We start from the raw sequence: 20,971 nt of genomic DNA, 5'->3' as shown, positions 1-20,971 counted from the left end.
AATTTATATAATTAAACATTATTAAAAGAAACTTTTTTCTTTGTTAAAAAACCTTTAGCAGCAACTTCTAAATCTTCAGTTAATAATTGTGAAGCATTCCAAATTTTAATAAACTCTAATGAATCCTCAATACTATGATTTCTTGCATGATTAAGAGCTATTTTTGTTCCCTGAACACCTACTGGACTTTTTTCAGCAATTAATTTGGCTGTTTCTATAGCACCTTCAAAACAATCTTGTTTGTTGTCAAAAATTTTTGATATTAAACCAAGTTTTAATGCCTCATCTGCATTGAAATCTCTAGCTGTATATGAAAGTTCTCTTGTTAATGAATCATTACCAACAATTTTTTGAATTCTATTCAATACTCCAATATCAGCAGTCATCCCAACATCAACTTCTTTAATATTAAAAATGGCATCTTTTGAGGCATATCTAATATCTGTTCCACAAATCATATTTACTCCAGCACCAATACAATGAGAATGAATAGAACTAATTATGGGTTTTGGACATCTTTCTAATATTGAATAACAATCTTGAATTTCTCCAATAATATTCATTAATATACGTCCTTTTCTAGCAATATCTAATGTTGAATCATTTAATAAATCCGTAACTTGTGATAAAGCTTCCTTTAAATCAATACCTGATGTAAATGATTTTCCAGCTCCACTAAGAACAATTGATCTACAACCCGAGTATTGAGATAAATAAGTTATTACTGATTTAAGTTCACTAAAAAAAAGTATATAATTAATTTAAAAAAAAAAACTTACAACCAAAATTCAGGTGTAAAAGTATTCATTTGTTTGGCTCTATTAAGTTCAACATTAAAAACACTAGGTTTTACCTCATTAAGATTAATATCTTTTAATATTGGTTTTTCAAGTTTAGAAATTGAAATACTTCTAGAAAATGATTTAGAACAATAATGTTTTACCATATGTTTACATAACATTTTTATTAAAATTTATTATTTAATTTTTTAAAAAAATATTATTTATAACTTTATTTATATATATTTTATCAATTTTTATATAATATTTTCTTCATATAACTAAAAAATTATGAAAATTTTTACATGTATATTATATAAATGACAAATTTTTTTTCTTTTTTTTTATGATAAGATAAAAATTATGTAAAAATGAATATAATATATAAATTTTATATACAATTATTTATATATAAATGAAATGGAACAAAATTATATCAACTGTCATTTTTGACAAAATTATCTTTTCACAGATATCAATATCAGAAGTAATTGGCTAAAACAAAACATCAAAAACATTTTTTGAAAAATGAATCGCCTTTATTATAACACCGTTTACAATCCATGTAATAAAAATAATTCTTCAAAAAATGTTCATTCCTCTATTAGTACAGGATATCCATGGTTAACAAATCAAATGTTACCACTAATGACTAATAATTCTATTCCCTTAAAAAATCCATATTTTGGTAGTGGTGATTATTCTAATATTATGAATACAGCTTTTACAACAAATGTTACCACAACATTATCAAATAAAACTGAACGCCTTCCAGTTGTTAGAAGTCCCTCCAAAAATGATGGAATTGATGGATATAGAATTTATTCTAGATCAACGATGGTTGAAATTGCTTGGCAATATGACTTAAAACAATGGAAAGAAATTTTAGGTCAAAATCAATCAAATGATTTTGGTATTTTGTTAATCTTACAAAAAGAAAAAAAAACCTGTATTGATAATTATGTTGATGAATCTGTTGATAGTGGATGTGTTAATGATTCTCCTAACAACTCATCATACTTTAATTATTTAACACAAAGTAGTGCTTACTCTACAAATTACAAAAATCATGGTGATGGAAAATCATTAATATCAAATTCACCATCAATTCCATATTACAATGATTTTTCTTATAATCCATATAATAGAAATAATGGAAGTTCCTTCAAAGAAGCTAGTAATGAAGTATGTTTTAATAAATTACAAAAATTTTGTAAGCCAAAAATTACTTCATCCAATTATGGATTAAAGTATCCATATTTAAAATATAATACTTCAAAATCTCCAGAAACACAAAGACTCTGGACCTCAGCTTATAGTAATTTATTATACAATGATTCTGATAACTCTGAAGCTAATGTCTATAAGATGTTCTTGGACAAATTAGTTAAACAAATGACAATTAAGTCATATAAAAGTAGTAATAAAGAGAAGAATTCACAAACTACTATAACACGTTTATCTGAAGAAAAAAATAAACATTTTACTTACACAAGAAATGAAATGTTAAAAATTAGTGAAAGATATACTACAGAGGAATGGATAAAATATTTACTTGATAATTTTTCTAACAATAATATTGTTATGGGACATCTTAGAAAAGATATCTTTACTGTTGATAGTAATCCAATGAGACCAAAAATGAGTAGAGAAGTTAAAGCTATATTTAGAAAGTATAAAAATAAAAAAAAAAATGTTGAAGAGAAGAAAAAAAATTAATTCAAATTGGTGTGAAATCATAATAAAATACCGTTATTCATTTATTATAATTTATTGTTTTATATGACATAAAATAAACGAATTTTATAATTTTTGTATTAAATATTAATTCGTATTATTAATAATTATTTTTTTAAAAAAAAATAGATTTAATACTGAGATACAGATTATTCAACTTATTATGTACTTCAAAAAAAGTTTTACAAAAAAATATGTAATTCATTGGAGTTTTTTTATTATTTAATAAGGACATTTTAGTAATGATTTATTTTTTAGAAGCATAGAATAAATAGTTACAATCAAAAACTTAATTACCATAAAAATAATTCTTTTTTAAAATTTACAAATAAATGTTTAGTTATGAGATTCACCATCTTAAGTTATAAATTTTAAAATTTTGAAAAACTCAATAAATTACATAAAATTACAAATCTATATGAAAAAAGTGGAGAATTCTTCAAGAAAATGATCACATAAGATATATACTTTTTTAGATTTAATATTATAATAAAATTTCACAAAATATACTTTTAAATTAATTTATTAACTTATAAATAAAATAATAAAACTGTAATAATTATTATCATACACTGTTAATACACTTATAAACATTTCTTGCTTCTATTTTGTCAGTAAATTTAACTACAAATCTTTTTATTAAATTAAATTTTTCAGTAGCTGCTTCAGGGTTTACTTTAATATATGTATAATTTTCTTTTTCAAGTATCATAAAATTATTTTTATCACGACAACATAATATAATTGATTTCATTAATTTTGTATTTAAAACATTTATACGAAAGTATTTATATTTAGAATCATTTTCGAATAAATATGCTACATTACCAAATATTATTCTTTTTTTGTTTTCAATAGTTTTTATAAATAATTGTACACCTCGAATACCAGTAGTATTGCTACTGTAACTTTTACTTTCTTCACTTGTATCTTCAGTATCCTTTAATTTATTAATTTGTTTTGTTTTTATACTTAATTCAGGCAAACGTTTTGCTAAATTTACCATAGATACTTTTTTATGATTATTAATACTATTGTGTTGAGTAATCCAATCATATGTCTTTTTCTTTTTAGTTTCTTTCATCATAAGTTGATGTAAATTTTTGACAGAAGATTCTAATGTTATGGTAATTTGACTAAGTTGGTCTAAAAAAAAAAATTATCAATTATACCAATACTTTTCCAATATATTTATTAATTAAATAAATTTTATTGATAAAACGTACCTAAATAATCACCAGAAGATTCCGCATCACTCATTGCAAGTATTATTTTTTTCCAAAAAAAAGTATCAATTTAAAAGAATTACTTTTTAAGGTAAAAGTGATAGTCTTAGATTTTTATTATCCACTAATTTATAGTATTTTGAAACAGAAGATTTTTCTAAAAAAAAAGTATTGTAATTCTTTGCCAAAAAAATATTCTTTATGAAAATTAATTTTGACATAATAACAGACAATGCAAATGACTATCATAAATAAATTTAATAGTAAAATACGTGTGAAAAAGAAATGTTAAAAAAAACTTTTTTTTCTTTGATAATAGAAAAGATATTTTAAAACAAAAAATATAATCTGCTATTTTAAATATTATGATAAAAAATTAATGATAATGTTTATTTAAAGTGATGAAAGTTTTTAAAAAAAAAGAAATTTGAAACTAAAAGAGTGTTTTTTTTCTAAAGAAGACTATATCAATAATATTATTTCTCTAATAAAATTGTTGAAAAAAAAAAGAATTTTTTGAAACTATTGTGAAAAATCAAACTATCATTGTTAGAGAAAAAAAAATGTTCAAAGTACTATTTAGTACATTTTTTAATCAAACATTTATAAACTATAACATTGTTAGAATTCAATTAAATCAAAAAAAAAAATTGAAATAAATTTTTTATTTACCGGTAATGTGTAGTGGAAATAAAAAAATTAACTTTTAAAAATTTAGTTAATGATCATTAAATATTAATACTTTTTTCCTACCCAATCATTATTACCTTTTCATAAAATTTAACTTTTTTTTTGATGAATTTCATAACAATAAATATTATTAATTTTTATTTGATATATTATAAAAAATAATAAATATTGGCTTTTTTCAATAACTGGTAATTGATCTTTGAAGTGAACTATATCAGATATAAGTGGAAATATTGGAGGACTCTTTTTTAATATATATTCAAATGTTGACTCAAAATTGGTTCCATCTTTCAAAAGGGACATAGGAACATTTACATTTATAAAAGTTTCCTTCTAGACATCAATGAAGTTTCCATATTGATAATAAATAAAACAAACATTATTTTCCATTATAAAAAAAGATAATTTTTTGTTATATAATTGATAATATTTATTTTTTTATGAATATTCAATGTTTTAATATCCTAAATTTATTAAAGTAAGAAAAGTAAATATTCAAGAAAAAAAAGAAAATATGAATATAAGGTATTCTACAAATATTAAGTTAAACAAAATATTGGTTAAATTTTTACCAAAAAGTTACGATATGTAATTTTAATTTGCTAATATTTATACTTTTTTCTACTCTAATATCTACCTTTATTTCCTGAATCTGTAAAAAATCTACTGTCAGTTAGATTTTGTTAAAAAAAAAAACTTTATTATTTTTGCTAGTAATAATTATATTAAAATTATATAACACAAATACACTTTTTAATTTTTGCTATTATTTTCTTATTTAGTTGGAAGAGTTTTCATACAATTTTTTGAACCACATTCACATTTTAACATATTTTTATCTTTATTTTCAACTAGATTGTAAAAATAATTAATTGTCAATTCAGTACCTATTAAAACATCTTTTTTCATACAATAAAATAGTTTGTGTATAGTTGGAGATTTATAGACACCATATGAAGCCACAACATCCATGTTTGGATCACAACTATGACAGGCAAATCTTGATTCATTACCAATTTGTTTAGAATCAATAACATAATAACCATCTTTTTCTTTAAAAATCGTGTCATATTCAATTTCTAATTCTTTGCGTATATAGTCAAGCTCAAATGTATATGTGGCATCTGATCCTTTCTTTATTTGAAGATGATTAAAAACAATTCCTGTATATTCTGTTACAACCTCTCCAGCTTTCATGTTTCTTCCTGCTCCTAAAGCCCAACCTTTTTTTACAGTTTTAAATATTATTAGAGGAATACTATCACGATTTGTAAGAGAAATCCTATTTTTACAAATTTCTTTTCTTCTATAACAACTACACTTGTTACAACACTCAAGAACTGGAGGAAATTTTTTATCTCCCACTAACCATCTTAATGTTGTATCATACCATTGTTTAACTTCAGAACAACCAGTACTATATGATGTTGATTGACAATCATTACACCCATTAAAACAACTTATATTTGTTAGTTTTGTATATTTATCAAATAGACATTTATTACTAAATATAAAAGATGGGCATTCATTATCTAAATAATTAATAATAAATAATTCATTTCCACGAAAATCATCTTTGTATGTTTCTAAATGATAAGCCCATGTCAAATGCATACACCTAACTAAAGTTTTAAATTCATTCCAATCAGTTGGTGCAAATGGATTCATACGAAATGGAATATCAGGATTTTGTTTTTTAAGAGAATCAATAATAATGTGACGATCATTTAGTTTTTTTATTTTTTTAACCATACTTTCACTTAGAATTCCGATTGCCTCCCAAACTCCTATATATTCTTTCAAAGTTTTATCATCACTATAGTCATCTGTCATAACAAGAAACTTTGTCTAAAAATTAATTAAAAAATTGAATTGACAAAAAATTAAACTTACCTTTTCTTTATTTATACCAATAATAAATAAAACTTTACTTTCATCAACAATTTTAAACATTTCCAAAAAAGTATCATTATAATATCGTTGAAAAGATGTTCCAGATTTTTTCCGTTTGCTTGCCATAATTTCCAGAGTAACTATATTCAAAAAATGAAATTGCTTGAAATAAAAGTTTACAGTATTCCATAAAGAAAATCTTTACAAGATACAACTTTCTTACCATATTAACTTTCTTTTTTAAAAAAAAATACTTTTTTTTTTATAATTACGTAATTTTTAAATTATCGTAGTCATGTTTAGCATAACTTTAATAGTCATATTTGTAAATAATAATAATTTTATTGAAAAAATTTTTTATCATTTATAAAATTATTACTATTTAATAATTATTAATAAGCCCAATGTTTAGTTTATATTTTATATAAATGCTTTTAGCATTAAAAAATAATTCCAAAGATTTTTTAAAAAATTATACAGTAACTCTAAATAGTAAATAGTTTTCTGGTATATGTATTATAAAATGAAATCCAAGACAATGGCAAACAAAAAGTTTAAATATAAAAAAACTTTTGTAAATATATATAAATTCAAAAAAAAAATTAAAAAAGTTGGAAAATAAGAAGTATTAACAAATAACATTTATTATAAATAAATAATTTTAACATACAAAAAAAAATTTGTATTTTTTTCTATTTACCAAATGCCATTTCTTCAATATCAGAAAAATGACGTTTAATATTTGTGAAAGCTTGATGATCATTAAAAAATACTTTACCCTTAATTGATCCATTCAATGTACAAACATTACTGAATTTATTTAAATATTTGTAATAATCAGGAAATGATTCCTCATCTAAATTAAGTTCTTTGGTTGAGGAAAAATAATTAATACATGACATAAATGATTCAATAGTATCTGGTAACTCAAAATCATTTTTATAATGTGATACAAAAATTTTAAGATTCTTCAAATTTGTAAGACATTTCTTTTCACTATCTAAAATTTCTCCCAAACATAAAAAATTTAAATTTGGAAAGTATTCATTTAATAAAAATGTTGACATAAATTTAATTTTTGGTATCCTACGTAAATACAAATTTTCTACATCTTTTGGTGCTTTACTTAAAAAAGAAAGTATCTCATTGTCATAAAGTCTTTTATATTTTTGAACTATTGGAGGATTCTTTTGATAAGGTTCAATTACCAAATGCCCAACTGATGGATTAAAAATATCTAAAGTTAATTGGATTGTTTTCAATTTTTTGAGAAATTTAAATGATTTATATATATGAGATTTAGATTCCTTAAATACGATTTTGTCAAAAAGTGTACTGGATGGTGAATTCATTTCAGGACATAACTTTGTCCAATTATTTTTTATTACTTGAGGTAAATAAGTGGGTTGAAATAGTATGTTGTCAGTGTTGACATCAATATGAAGTGATAACAATTCCAAATTTGACATTAATGGCAAAAATGTACAAAATTTACGTAATTCAAGATATGATACCAATTTAATATGTAATCTACGAATATATCCAAAATCCAAAATTGACAATGTAGGAAATAATTCATTAAAATCAAAAAAAATAGGTTTTGTCTTTGGTATAGATAAGAAAATTCTTTTTTTTATAATGTATGATAGTATATCTAATGTCCAGTGTTTATTCCTACATAAGCAGGTAGAATTCTAAAAAAAAAAGTTAAATTTAACCAGATTATAATGTTACAATAAATTTTTTAATATTAACAATTTAATGTTTTTTTTTTGTAATAAATATTATAACTTACTGTATTGTCATGTTTCATTTTATATAAGCAATCCTTAATAGCATCAAAAGAATATTCCTGTATAATTTCAATAGTTATATTATCAATAGTACTAGCAGCATCAATTATCTCCTTAATGTCACTATGAAAAGTATCATAAATGACAACAATTTTAAATAACTTAAGATTTTCAAAACCATTAAACAAATTATAACTACTAATTATAGACATATTTTGATAAAAACAATCCAACTGATCATTAAAAAATACTTTCAATATTGAAACATTATGATTTATAATTTCTTTAATAAAATATTCAAATAAATATTCTGAAAATGGCCGTTGAAGGTATCTAAGATGTAATGCTGTAATATTTGGTATTTCATTCAATAATTCAGATACCTTCTTTCCTGCTGCCATCATATTCTTTTCTGACATTTTACCATCTTCCAATGAAATATCTATTTCTAATTTTTCTATATTTTCATATGAACATTCTTTATTAAAATATGTTTTACTAGTACTAATTTCTGAAAACTTGATATTTGATATTGAATATATGGTACATCGTATATAATGAATAGATGTATAGTTAAAAATTTTTTTATCCATTTAATTAATGTAATAAAATAATTGTAACTCTTTTTTTTTGGAAAAGAAATATAAAATTACAACTATTAACTTGTGATAAAAATAATCTGTATATGTTAAAATAATTAACATTACAATAAATTTTTTTTTCGTCTTTTTTAAATTAATTTTGGAGTATCATTTAATATACATTGATATATCAAAGATTAAAATTGATTTAAATGGTATGACAGAAAGGAGGATTACACTATTTGATTTATCATATAATGGTATATTGATAATTGTAATAAGACATTTTTTTTTAGATTGAATGTTAAAATATATTAACTTTTTACATTCATATAAAAATTTATATAATATTATATTTTTATGGAGAATAAATAAATTTAAGTAATATAATGATTTTTTTTTAAAAATTCCTAACTTTTATATTACTTATCAATCAATAATATTGAATGATATTTCCTTAATTTTTCCTCCAAAAATAACTTGATAAAATAAAATTAAAAATAAAAATCAAATGACAAATCATAATAATTTGTATGTAAAATAAATTAATGTATTTAAAATTTTCTAATATTTTTTGCATATAATTAAAAAAAAAATATTTATTTTTTACTTAATGATAGTAATTTGAGGTAAAATGTTCCATTACCTTACCCATATACTATTTTTTTTTATTATTTTACTTTTACAATTAAATATTATAAATGGTTGTGGGCGTAAGGCAAAAGTTAATACAAAAGGAAAAAAAATGAGTGATTTGGTAAAGAAAGCCTGCAAACAACATTCATCAATTGAAAAAGTAACATTAGAAAAAAATAATAATAACACTGATAATAAAAAGAAAAAAAAGGATGTTAAAACTGATTTGGTTGAAAATAATGTTACACGTACAGTTGATAATAAAGCAACACAAGCTGTAACTGTAATATCAAAAGAAAAAAAAAATGAGGGAAATAAAAATGAAGGAAATAAAAAAAGTGAAGAGAAGAAGAAAAATGATGATAAGAAAACGATAGAAGTGAAAAAAACACCAAATCAAAAAACTCCTAAATTGCCATCAGTTAAAGAGCCTCGTGATGCAAGTTTATATGAATTTTTGGATGGACCAACAAAAAATATAGAGAATAAAGTGGAAGAAAAATCAGCTAAAGATGTAGATGATAATGATGAAATATTTGAAGAAATGAAAATAAATATGGACAATGTATCAAAAGAAGTAAAACCAGAACCAAAAGTAACTCAAGTTAAATCAGTTAAAGAATGTAAAAATTTATCCAATAAAATAAACTTTAAAACAGCTATAATTAATGAAATAAAAACTCCTGAAGCAGAATATGAAGCATTAGAAAATATCAATCTGAATGTTCCTCCACCTTGTGACAAAGCTAAAGTTGAAGTACAACCAATATCTCCAACAGTTATTAATAATCAAAAAGAAACTCAACCTGCACCAATTGCACCTAAACAAGATGAAAAAAAAGTTCCTAGTAATGATGTAAAAACAGGGGAAAATAAAAGGGAATTTGCAAAAAAAGCTTTTGCTGTTGTGAGTATGACAAAAGAAGTAACTAAAACAATAATGAAAAAATTAGTAAAAACTAAAACACCGGTAGTACAAGAAGATAGTAATAATAATGAAAATGACAATCAAAAAAAAGTTGAAACAAAGTGTACTGTGGTAAATACAAAAATGGTTGAAAACAAACTACCAAAAGCTCCTTTAAAAACTGCAACTTCAAACAAAACAAAAAATTAAATAAAATACTTTGATTTTTTGGTATCATAAAATACTAATAATTACATAGAAATGTACGATTGTATTCCAACATTTCAAATAAACTTTGAAGTAAGTTTGTCTATTTTCTTATTTTAAATTGTCTACTTGTTCAATTATAACTTAAAATTTTAACAATTCTTATAAGTAAAGAATAACAACAATAATAAAAATATTCCTTATAAAATTGTCTTATAAAAAAATATTTAATTTAGAGTTAATTTTAAAATAGTATTATAATATTAGATATTGAATATTTATTTATTTTTTTATTATAATTTCTCAAATAATTATATCTATAAATTTTAGTTTTTTTTTTTAAATTCAACATTAAATTTAATGTTAATATCAATCTTGCTATTGATAAATTCTATCTTATTCATTTGTGCATGTAATTATCGACCAAACAAAACAGATAAAATAAAAACCATCGGTTCCTTAGATTTTGATGGTGTTACATGGAAAGGTAAAAATCTTGAGTTACCTGAATTGTCGTATTATGAAGGAAAAAAACAATCTTCATTAACAGAAAAAAAGAGTTCCTCTGTCAAAAGTATATCAAGTGATAGCGAAAAAAAAATTACTTTAACAAAGAAAGGTCTTGAAATACAACAGATAGTTGATGAAATTAGTATTAGTAAAAAAGAAGATTGTAATATTTTTTCGAATATGAACATTGATCATCCATTGAGTATAGTAGAATATACTAATGATCCTAAGATTGTATCAAAAGTAAATGTTGGAAAAGTTTGTCATAAAGATAATGCAAAGAATGTGGTAAAAAATAGAAAACAAATAATTAATAATTCTAATAAATTGGTAGAAATACCAATAAATAATTTTAGATAAAAAATAAATTTTGAATAATAAAATTAAACACATTATAAATTAATAAAAATACACTGAATAAATTTGCAAAATAATTATCTTATTTTTATAAAATGGCTTAATTTTAAGGTTACTGAAGTACTAGAACTTTTTTTAAGTATTTAAACATTATATGTATGTATAATTTTTTTTGAAATTACAATGTTGATTTAAATAAATTTTTTAAACAAAAACAACAAAAAAATAAAGAAAAACAAATAATTAAAAAAATTTTTTTAAATAAAAAAAAAAAAACTTTTTTTGGAATTTGAATATGCTACTATATTCATTCGATAGCCCTTGACATGGGATGAATTTTGAATATAATCAACAATATTCAAAAATTGAAACTTCAGGAGTTATAAGGATTCAAAATTGAGGGCGAAATTAGGGAATATTTTTTTGTAAATTTCGACTTCTATGATACAATGAGATATTTTACAAATAAACAATTGTTTCTAGATCACTTTTTTACGAGGAATTCATTTAGCCTATTTATATCTTCATAGGACTTCTAAAAATGAAGATATGATAAGAAAAATGTTTTAAAAAAAGTTTTAAGAAACTAGTGATAACTCAGGTTAATCAAGTCACAGGTCCATGAAATTTGATGCGCTGGGCTTCTTTCATAATTTAAGGCATACCTTACGTTGAAAAGATTTTTGAATTTCTAACCGTTCTTGAAATACTATGCTTGGTACTTTTTCGCGCGTAATCCATTGTCACCATTTTTTTATATCTCGAAAGCGGTATAAGATATAAAAAATTTTTAAAGGTAGACCCCATTTGAAAACTTATTTGAAGACGATTGCAAAAATCTGATTTCATTTATCTTGATTTTGAAGCGAGTTATGAACAAAGGCGGAAATTTTTCTAAAATATTCATTGTTCCCGACTTTTCAGTATCTCAGCAAATACTTATCCTATGGAGATGGGACTAATTTCATTCGATTTCTATTCAAAAGTAGCTCTATATAAATAATTTTCATAGTTCAAATGTTATTATTTTCAGAGATATAAAATTTGGCTGAAAATTTTCTATATTTCTGATTTTACCTCTAAAAATGTGACCAAAAATGAACAACTTTTTTTGGAATTTGAACATGCTAATATATTCATTCGATAGCTCTTGAAACAGGTTGAATTTTGAATATAATCAACAATAGTTGAAAATTGAAACTTCAGGAGTTATAGGGATTCAAAGTTGAAGGGCAAAATGATGGAATTTTTTTTTGTAAATCTGGATTTATATGATAATTTTGTAAATTTTAAAAATAAATACTTTTTTCTAGATCAATTTTTTACGACAAATTCATTTAGCCTATTCACATCTTCATAGGACTTCTAGAAATGAAGTTATGATAAGAAATATGATAAAAAAAAAGTTTTAAGAATCGTGTAATAACTTACGTTTATGAAGTCACAAAACCATGAAACTTGTTGCGCTGTGCTTCTTTCATAATTTAAGTTAGACTCTACGTTGAAAAGATTTTTAAATTTTCAGCCGTTCTTGAGATATGAAACTTGGTATTTTTTCGCGCGTAATCCATTGTCACCGTTTTTTTATATCTCGAAAGTGGTAAAAGGTATAAAAATATTTTGAAGGTAGACTCCATTTGAAAACTCATTAGAAGACGATTGCAGAAATCTGATTGCATTTATCTTGATTTTGAAGCGAGATATGAACAAAGGCGGAAATTTTTCTAAAATATTCATTGTTTCCGACTTTTCAGTATCTCAGCAAATACTTATCCTATGAAGATGGAACTAGTTTCATTCGATTTATATTCAAAAGTAGGTCTAGATTAATAATTTTTAAAGCTTTAACATTATTATTCTCAGAGATATAAAAATTGGCTAAAAATTTTCTAGATTTCTAATTTTACCTCTAAAAATGTGACAGAAAAATAACAACTTTTTTTGGAATTTGAATATGCAAATACATTCATTCGATAGCCCTTGAAATGGGATGAATTTTGAATATAATCAACAATATTTGAAAATTGAAATTTCAGGAGTTATGAGGATTTAAAGTTGAGGGCGAAAGTGGGGAATATTTTTTTGTAAATTTCAACTTCCATGATACAATGAGATATTTTAAAAATAAACAGTTGTTTCTAGATCATTTTTTTACGAGGAATTTATTAAGCCTATTCACATCTTCATAGGACTTCTAAAAATGAAGATATGATAAGAAATATGTTTAAAAAAATGTTTTAAGAAACTAGTGATAACTCAGGTTAATCAAGTCACAGGTCCATGAAATTTGATGCGCTGGGCTTCTTTCAATATTTAAGGCATACCTTACGTTAAAAAGATTTTTGGATTTCTAACCGTTCTTGAAATACTATGCTTGGTACTTTTTCGCGCGTAATCTATTGTCACCATTTTTTTATATCTCGAAAGCGGTATAAGATATAGAAAATTTTTGAAGGTAGACCCCATTTGAAAACTTATTTGAAGACGATTGCAAAAATCTGATTTCATTTATCTTGATTTTGAAGCGAGTTATGAACAAAGGCGGAAATTTTTCTAAAATACTCATTGTTCCCGACTTTTCAGTATCTCAGCAAATACTTATCCTATGAAGATGGGACTAGTCTCATTCGATTTCTATTCAAAAGTTGGTCTAGATTAATAATTTTTATAGCTATAGCATTATTATTATCATAGATGAAAAATTGGCTGAAAATTTTCTAGATTTCTGATTCTTCCTCTAAAATTGTGATAAAAAAAAATTTTTTTGGAATTTGAATATGCTATTGTAGTCATTTTATTGCCTTTGAAATGTGATGAATTTTTAAAATAATTAACAATAGCTTAATTTTAAGGTCATGTATGTATTAGAAATTTTTTTTGAAAATTTGAATAAAATAAAAACTTTTTCTAAAACTTTTTTTTTACTGTTTATCAACTATCAAATACTCAAATTACTATATATTTTATTAAATTTTTTAAAAACTTTAAAATTCTTTATTTATTTTATTTTTCATTTATTCTATCCATCAGTGACTCTAAAAGAGATCTGAAAAAATTATTTACTGTTATACTAAGTAATTATCTTTATTATATCTACAAGTTAATTAACATTGAATCAATTGCATTATATAAAAAATTTAATTTTTTTATTTCATAAGTTTATAATTATTAAAATAAATAATATTTGATATTACAAAAAAAAATTAATTATGTCAGAAAACATTTCCGTATCATGTTTATTTTGAAAAAAAATGAACCATTTTACTGCTTTAATATCAGAATGATAGTTAGTGGCATATTCACATATTATTGTATTTACGTTGAACAAAGAAAATTGAAAATTTTTATCTATTCTGACAAAAAATTTTGAATCATTTTCTTCAATATCTTGAAAAACTAATATTTTTGTTTCTTCTTTATTGATATAAATTAGTTTACATGTAACTTCAACTAAACTATAAAATTTATCTATAATATTATTGTAGTACCCAATTTTACAGTTATTTTCAAGCACAAAAAAAACATTAGTAGTATTTTTGTCATACTGTAGATTAGATGTTTCAAGATATTTATTAAAAGTATGAAATATTTTGTATCTCTCTTCACTGTTTTTGATTGTATAAGCAGATGATAACTTATGATAAATTATATTTGTGTCTTCCAATTCATTATTATCTTCTTTGTTTTTTGATACTATTTTACGGTCATTACAATTAAAATTATTTAAGTCTGTTTCATTACAAATTTCATTTCCTGAAAAATTATCTTTATTTTCTAATGACTTGATAAAATTACCATAATTATTGTTTATTTTTTTAAAAAAAACATTTGTATCTGTTGAACTTTTATTCTCCCTACAATTAACAATGACACTATCTGTAGTAGAAACTAAAAATAAACTATAAAATTTTATGTATTTTTTTCTTACTTGAAGAAGATTGAATATCATTTGTTTCATTTTCCAAGTTTCCATCACTAGAAGAAAAATTATCAATTAAGTTCTCACTATTTGAATCATCTTCTAAAACCAATTTTTTTTAAAGGATGATCAAAAATTTTAGCATTATTTTCCAATTTAAAAACAGATGTAAATTCTTTATCTTTTTTGGTAGAAAGTTTCGATTTACTTAATCTATTATTACATATATTTGGATTTATATTCTCTTTATCTTCAAAACCATCATATGAAGAACACGAATAAAGACTAGTCTCCATTAATTTATCCAATGTAATGGAACGGCTTTCTTCTCTATGATTTTTATTCTCAATCATTTCAGCAATATTTTCAATACCATTTTCGATTATTTTTAAATTATAAAAAACCGCTCTATTGTGAGAATTTAAAATGTCTTCAAGTTTCTGGATTTTTCCAAATATTTTTATATTATTTTCTTCCATTTTACTTATCTTTGTTACCAAATAATCATTATTAGAAGATTGTTGATGAGAAAGAATTTTAATAAATTGTTTGAATGCCTAAAAAAATTATATTTATTAATTATAATCAGATTTAAAGAACAGACTTTATTAGTTATTTTTAATGTAATATCTGTTTCAGTATCATTAAACTCCATCATTAATTAATTATTTAACCGTCTGAAAAAAAGAATCTGAAAAGGATGTATGTTAATGTAAAATAAAAATCACTATAGCATTAATATATCCTTAATAATCGTAATTTAAAAAAAAAACAACTAAAAACTATTGTTATGAATAATTAAGTAAAGTTGTGATTATGTTTTTCTAATAACCTTAATGCATTAAAAATTCATTTGTAGCATTCCATTTATTTCTACATCCACAATTTTTTTATTCACCTATTTAAATTAGTAAAAATTAAAATTATTTTAAAACACATAACAAACGTTTATCTAAAAAGATTTTAAAATTTCCAATTTATAATGTAATTTCCCATGGGGCTGAACTTTGTTTTTGAAGAAATTGGAGTCATAGTTTAAGGTTGAATAAACATAAATTCGATTTTTATATTTTAACTGTAATCATTGATTATTAAACTATGTACAACTTCAATGTGTTTTATTTTCTTTTTTCCTTACAAATAATCAATATGAATAGTATTGATTATATGTTAATGATAAAATTTATTTTTTTTCTCACTGTTATACACTTTTAATAACAGAGTAAAAAAAATTATGTAAAGATTTCAAAAAATTGTTTTCTTTAATAATTCTGTAAATTTGATTTCTAGTATGTCATTTGAAAATTTAACAATTTTTGAACTCTCAATAAATGCTTAACAAAAAGATTTTCTTCAATAATATTAAATTTGAACGTATATATTAAAATAAATATTTATGAGGAAAAAGATCAAAAAATATTATTAAATTACATCGTTGTCATAAAAAAATCCCTTGTGAAAAATGCCACATTAAGAGCAAGAGGTTATAGTTTTTTGTACTTATATATATATAATATCTTCAATCTAAAAAAACAAAATACATTCATTACTTTATTATAACAAGATGTTCATTCGAATGAGATAAACTTTTTAAATTTTGTTTTTTTTTAGATCTTCATTGTATTAATTATTTTAAGACATTAGTTAATTGCTATTATGTCAACTTCTGATAATTTTAAAGAATTTAATAACATATATTATTCTAATGAAATAACTAGCTTTAGACCAGGTAAAAAATGTCCTTTTTTTTAATAAAATATAATATAATTTTTTTTAATTTAGATTGTGTGAGAAGAAAATTAGATTTAACTGTTAATGAAAATTTGTCTGTTACAATTCATGTTAAAAAAATTCTTGAAGAAATACCAAATTCAGAAAAAGGTTTAATTGTAAAAGAAAAACATTTTTTTGGAAAATCAGAGATCCGTGAATTTAAGGTAGATGAACGAGATGATTTAACATTAGCTGTAAAATTAGGAATTGAATACGAGTATTATTTTATTGTTTTTGATCAAGATACAAAAGAGAAGTATATTTATAAAGCAAATTATGATTGTATGTTAACAAAATCAAAAATACAAAAATTGTATGTAAAAAGTTGTGAATTGCTTTTAACAACAAAATATGAACCTATCAAAATAGATAAATTATATAGATGTAAACCGCAATTATATTTTGAAAATGTTAAAAATTTAAATAATGGGATGATGAGTCCATATATAAAAGATAATACTGGACATTCTGGACATCCCTTGACCGGAAAAGTACGTGGATTATTTTTTTCTGGAATACTTTATCAAAAAAGTGAATTTCCAAGAGAAAGCGGATTTGGAGATGTAAGATTTATTATTGATGCAGATTTGTTACTTAATCCAGAATTTCACAACTACTACTTTAGTGACATTTATTGTTGTAATAAAAATAAGACTCACTTTTTAGTCATTGTTATTTGTAAAAAAGATACTAAAGAAAATGACTATTGTAAAAAACATTTAGTTTCCCTACTCCCAAATGACAATGATTTTCTTTTTTATATTCACGATGGAAATAAGTATAATTATTATTGGTGTTCAGCTAAAAGTGAAGAAGTTTCCTTACGTTTAGAACTTTTTTATTGTGGAAATATTAATGTATATGATGGTGCTTTTGAAAAAGTTATACCATTAAAAAATTGTGGTGCCACCCCTGGTGGAATTGGTTGTAATAACTTTTGTAATATTTGTAGAATTTAATTTTTTATTATGTCATTGTATTTTGTCTTATAATCATTTTAACTTTGTAGTTGTAGTGATTATAAAATATAATTAAAATCGTTGTTCCAAAATTATTCTAAAAACTACAATTATATTTTATTACTATATTTATAAATTTAATAATTTATTTTTGTATAAAAAATGTCTACAGCAAAATTTTAAAAAAGTAAAAAAAAATATAGTAAAATTTTAAATACTTAAAAAAGCATTTATTATATTTTTTTTTGATTTATTTCTAGATTATTTAGTAAGAATCATAGAAATTTATTTTTATATAGTTTATTATATTAAACTTTAATCTTCTTATCTTACACTTTTTTTATCATTTTAAAAAGAAACTAATTGTTCAGATAATTTTTAATTTTTTTTTTGTTGTAGCAAATACTTACTACAAAAATTATACTAATAATTTATCATTTAACTAGTCATTGTTATTTATCTTATACTAAAAAACTTTTACTCTAGTAATAATGTAATGATTTTAGAATAAAAATTTTTAAATATATAATTTCGAGGTGGTTAATTATGATAAAATATTACAATTTACTTTATATGATAATTTTATTGTTTTATAGTAATTAATTCTTAATTAAAAATATAATCAAAAGTTTATCATATGATTTTTGAGATAGTTTTTAACATTGTGGAATTTAAAGGAAATATTGATGGATAGAATGTACAAGTTAGTTAGTTGACAGTAAGTAATAAATCTCATTTGTTATAATTATTTATAGGCGTCTAAATTAATATTATTTGTCAAAATTATTATTTCGATTAATTACATAAATTTTATTTTTATACTATTTTAATATTTCAGAAGTTAAACAAATTTGAGTGATATATTTTTGTCAAAATGAATGATAACACATATTTTTTTACTATATTAAATCAAAGTCACTTATGGAAGACAATTTCTAAATACTTTTCTTTCAACGATTATTCAAACTTCAGTTTAACATGTAAAGAATATCTTAAAGCATTAAGTTGTATTAAAAGAAATGATAATATAACAAATTTAAAAAATTATTATTCAACTTTATTTATTAGAACTCCTGATGATATAATTTTATCAAAACTTTTTGAAAATATTTGTTTTAAAGAAGGTTATGTTAATATTAATGATCAAAAAAAGGTTGAATGTATTATTATGCCAACACAAATATATTTAACAAAAAAAAATATGTCAATTATTGGTAAAAAGTTAGGTCGATTATTAAATACATTACCACATATTCAGGAGTTATCTATTAAATTTGAATTAAGTCCACAATTTAATATTTTGGCTGGATGTGTATTGAAAGAAATTTCAAATAATAGTATAGTTACATTAGACATTCATAATTTTGAAGAAACATTTGAATGTAATAAAGTATATACATTTCTAATATGTGAAAGTCAAATTTTTAATGGATTTAAAAATCTTAGAAAAATTATAATACATCCAAGTGAACCAATTATTCATGATATTGATAAACATTTTATTGATGTAGTTAGTAAAATTCCAGGTATAACAATTGAGACTAACTTTTATAAATTTGATGGAGAAGTAAGTGCTTTTGATAGATGTTTACAAAAGGAAAATTGTATATTTACATATATTTTGAAAAAAAAAGTTTTTTTAATGATAACTGGTGGAATATATTTCAATGCATTTAAACTGAAGTCATGGTTAAATAATTTAGATGAGTCGGATTTATCCTTTATTGCTAGTTTACATTTTAAAGTCTCATCAATTGGTACATTACATGAAACCAGTAAATTTTTACCCAAAATGATAAATCTTCAACGTTTGGGTATACAATTTATTGTCAACCACTTTACAATTCAAGTTGAACTTAAATTTTTAGAAAAAATAAGAAAATCAAAAAAAATTTTATATGAATCATTTAAACATCTAAGAAAATTAAAAAAGATTGAAATAAGTTTCAATTTTGTTACCAATTTTGATAGGAAAATCATTGAAAATATTTTTTTAGAAGATATGAATTTTAGTAATTACCAAAAATCAATACAAGATGAAATTCAAATTTTTACCATGTGTACAAAAATTTGCCTTGAAGAAGTATTATGTTTTCTTAATGAGGCTCCTGATTGTGTGGAGAAGTTATATTTTTCTAATATGTTGGAATTTACTTGTGAAATGACTTCTAGATTAAATGATTATTTTCCAAATTTAGAATTTTTATTTTTAAATAAGATTACTAAATCTGATAAAAAATGTTTAAAAAATTTTAAGAAACTTAAATTTTTTGTATCAAGTTGTATGATTGATCTTGAACTACCACAAACAATTGAAGCATTTATGCTTTCCATTAACAATACTTTCTATATGAGAAAAAATGAAAAAGAAAAATATTTTCAATTGTGTGATGGTTATAGAAAATTAAATCAATTTACTAAAGAATGTTACTTGACTGACTCTTTTGAAGGAATAATAATGTACAATTATTTTCATAGTTTGTATGCTATTCGAAATCACTTTATATGTATGTTAGATTATACATTTATTAATACTTAATTTATCCAATAACATTGATACTTTTTTTATATCTTATACTTCCATGTTATTTTGGCAAAATAACATTATTCTGCTATCTTAATTCAGTTATCTTAGTATTTTTATTATATTTTTATTGTATTTTTTTTGTTTCACAAATAAGTAAAGTTTTTTTTTTCAATTAAAGAAAATTGTAATCTACATCATATAAATACAATATCTATAATTAAATGCTATATTTAGGCTTTTTAATTATTAGTATAGCAGATTGCTAGATTGAAAAGAAATGTATCAAACTTTAAAACACATGTTTTAAAGTATTAATGTGAAAAAATTTTTATAACACAATACATTTTTCAATTAACTCATAATATAACAATTTTGCTTTTTAATTAATAAAAAAACTGTATGTATTTATACTTGATCTGTATCAAAGTATTTACATTTTTTTATGAGTTACTTTACTTTATTAATAATAGTGTATTT

At 22.1% G+C, this 20,971-nt stretch overlaps 10 protein-coding genes across 10 annotated transcripts; 5 read left to right on the top strand and 5 right to left on the bottom strand.

The window, feature by feature from the left end:
* Positions 1-11: 11 nt before the first annotated feature.
* SRAE_1000097000 (Delta(3,5)-Delta(2,4)-dienoyl-CoA isomerase, mitochondrial) lies at positions 12-961 on the bottom strand (the record flags this gene model as incomplete). The annotated part of the gene is made up of 2 exons (XM_024647867.1): positions 12-738; positions 780-961. 2 exons carry the CDS (start codon positions 959-961, stop codon positions 12-14), a joined length of 909 nt encoding a protein of 302 aa, XP_024501902.1.
* Positions 962-1,307: 346 nt separating this feature from the next.
* Positions 1,308-2,498, top strand: SRAE_1000096900 (Hypothetical protein; the record flags this gene model as incomplete). The annotated part of the gene is made up of 1 exon (XM_024647866.1): positions 1,308-2,498. The coding sequence occupies one exon, from the start codon at positions 1,308-1,310 to the stop codon at positions 2,496-2,498; it is 1,191 nt and encodes a 396-aa protein (XP_024501901.1).
* A 583-nt stretch (positions 2,499-3,081) lies between these two features.
* SRAE_1000096800 (Hypothetical protein) lies at positions 3,082-3,776 on the bottom strand (the record flags this gene model as incomplete). Its single annotated transcript, XM_024647865.1, has 2 exons — positions 3,082-3,662; positions 3,743-3,776. 2 exons carry the CDS (start codon positions 3,774-3,776, stop codon positions 3,082-3,084), a joined length of 615 nt encoding a protein of 204 aa, XP_024501900.1.
* A 1,430-nt stretch (positions 3,777-5,206) lies between these two features.
* On the bottom strand, positions 5,207-6,451 carry SRAE_1000096700 (SET domain and Post-SET domain-containing protein; the record flags this gene model as incomplete). Its single annotated transcript, XM_024647864.1, has 2 exons — positions 5,207-6,280; positions 6,326-6,451. The coding sequence occupies 2 exons, from the start codon at positions 6,449-6,451 to the stop codon at positions 5,207-5,209; spliced, it is 1,200 nt and encodes a 399-aa protein (XP_024501899.1).
* Positions 6,452-7,017: 566 nt separating this feature from the next.
* On the bottom strand, positions 7,018-8,711 carry SRAE_1000096600 (Hypothetical protein; the record flags this gene model as incomplete). Its single annotated transcript, XM_024647862.1, has 2 exons — positions 7,018-8,019; positions 8,121-8,711. 2 exons carry the CDS (start codon positions 8,709-8,711, stop codon positions 7,018-7,020), a joined length of 1,593 nt encoding a protein of 530 aa, XP_024501898.1.
* Positions 8,712-9,444: 733 nt separating this feature from the next.
* On the top strand, positions 9,445-10,452 carry SRAE_1000096500 (Hypothetical protein; the record flags this gene model as incomplete). The annotated part of the gene is made up of 1 exon (XM_024647861.1): positions 9,445-10,452. One exon carries the CDS (start codon positions 9,445-9,447, stop codon positions 10,450-10,452), a length of 1,008 nt encoding a protein of 335 aa, XP_024501897.1.
* A 357-nt stretch (positions 10,453-10,809) lies between these two features.
* SRAE_1000096400 (Hypothetical protein) lies at positions 10,810-11,319 on the top strand (the record flags this gene model as incomplete). The annotated part of the gene is made up of 1 exon (XM_024647860.1): positions 10,810-11,319. One exon carries the CDS (start codon positions 10,810-10,812, stop codon positions 11,317-11,319), a length of 510 nt encoding a protein of 169 aa, XP_024501896.1.
* A 3,016-nt stretch (positions 11,320-14,335) lies between these two features.
* SRAE_1000096300 (Hypothetical protein) lies at positions 14,336-15,893 on the bottom strand (the record flags this gene model as incomplete). Its single annotated transcript, XM_024647859.1, has 6 exons — positions 14,336-14,351; positions 14,862-15,069; positions 15,112-15,204; positions 15,245-15,334; positions 15,459-15,792; positions 15,840-15,893. The coding sequence occupies 6 exons, from the start codon at positions 15,891-15,893 to the stop codon at positions 14,336-14,338; spliced, it is 795 nt and encodes a 264-aa protein (XP_024501895.1).
* A 998-nt stretch (positions 15,894-16,891) lies between these two features.
* SRAE_1000096200 (Hypothetical protein) lies at positions 16,892-17,967 on the top strand (the record flags this gene model as incomplete). The annotated part of the gene is made up of 2 exons (XM_024647858.1): positions 16,892-16,964; positions 17,018-17,967. The coding sequence occupies 2 exons, from the start codon at positions 16,892-16,894 to the stop codon at positions 17,965-17,967; spliced, it is 1,023 nt and encodes a 340-aa protein (XP_024501894.1).
* Positions 17,968-18,841: 874 nt separating this feature from the next.
* On the top strand, positions 18,842-20,506 carry SRAE_1000096100 (Hypothetical protein; the record flags this gene model as incomplete). Its single annotated transcript, XM_024647857.1, has 1 exon — positions 18,842-20,506. One exon carries the CDS (start codon positions 18,842-18,844, stop codon positions 20,504-20,506), a length of 1,665 nt encoding a protein of 554 aa, XP_024501893.1.
* Positions 20,507-20,971: the final 465 nt, after the last annotated feature.

The sequence above is a fragment of the Strongyloides ratti genome (genome assembly GCF_001040885.1).
Source record: "Strongyloides ratti genome assembly S_ratti_ED321, chromosome : 1".
Taxonomy (NCBI): domain Eukaryota; kingdom Metazoa; phylum Nematoda; class Chromadorea; order Rhabditida; family Strongyloididae; genus Strongyloides; species Strongyloides ratti.
Note: the sequence above shows the minus strand (reverse complement) of the source record. Positions and strands in the feature narration are given on the sequence as shown.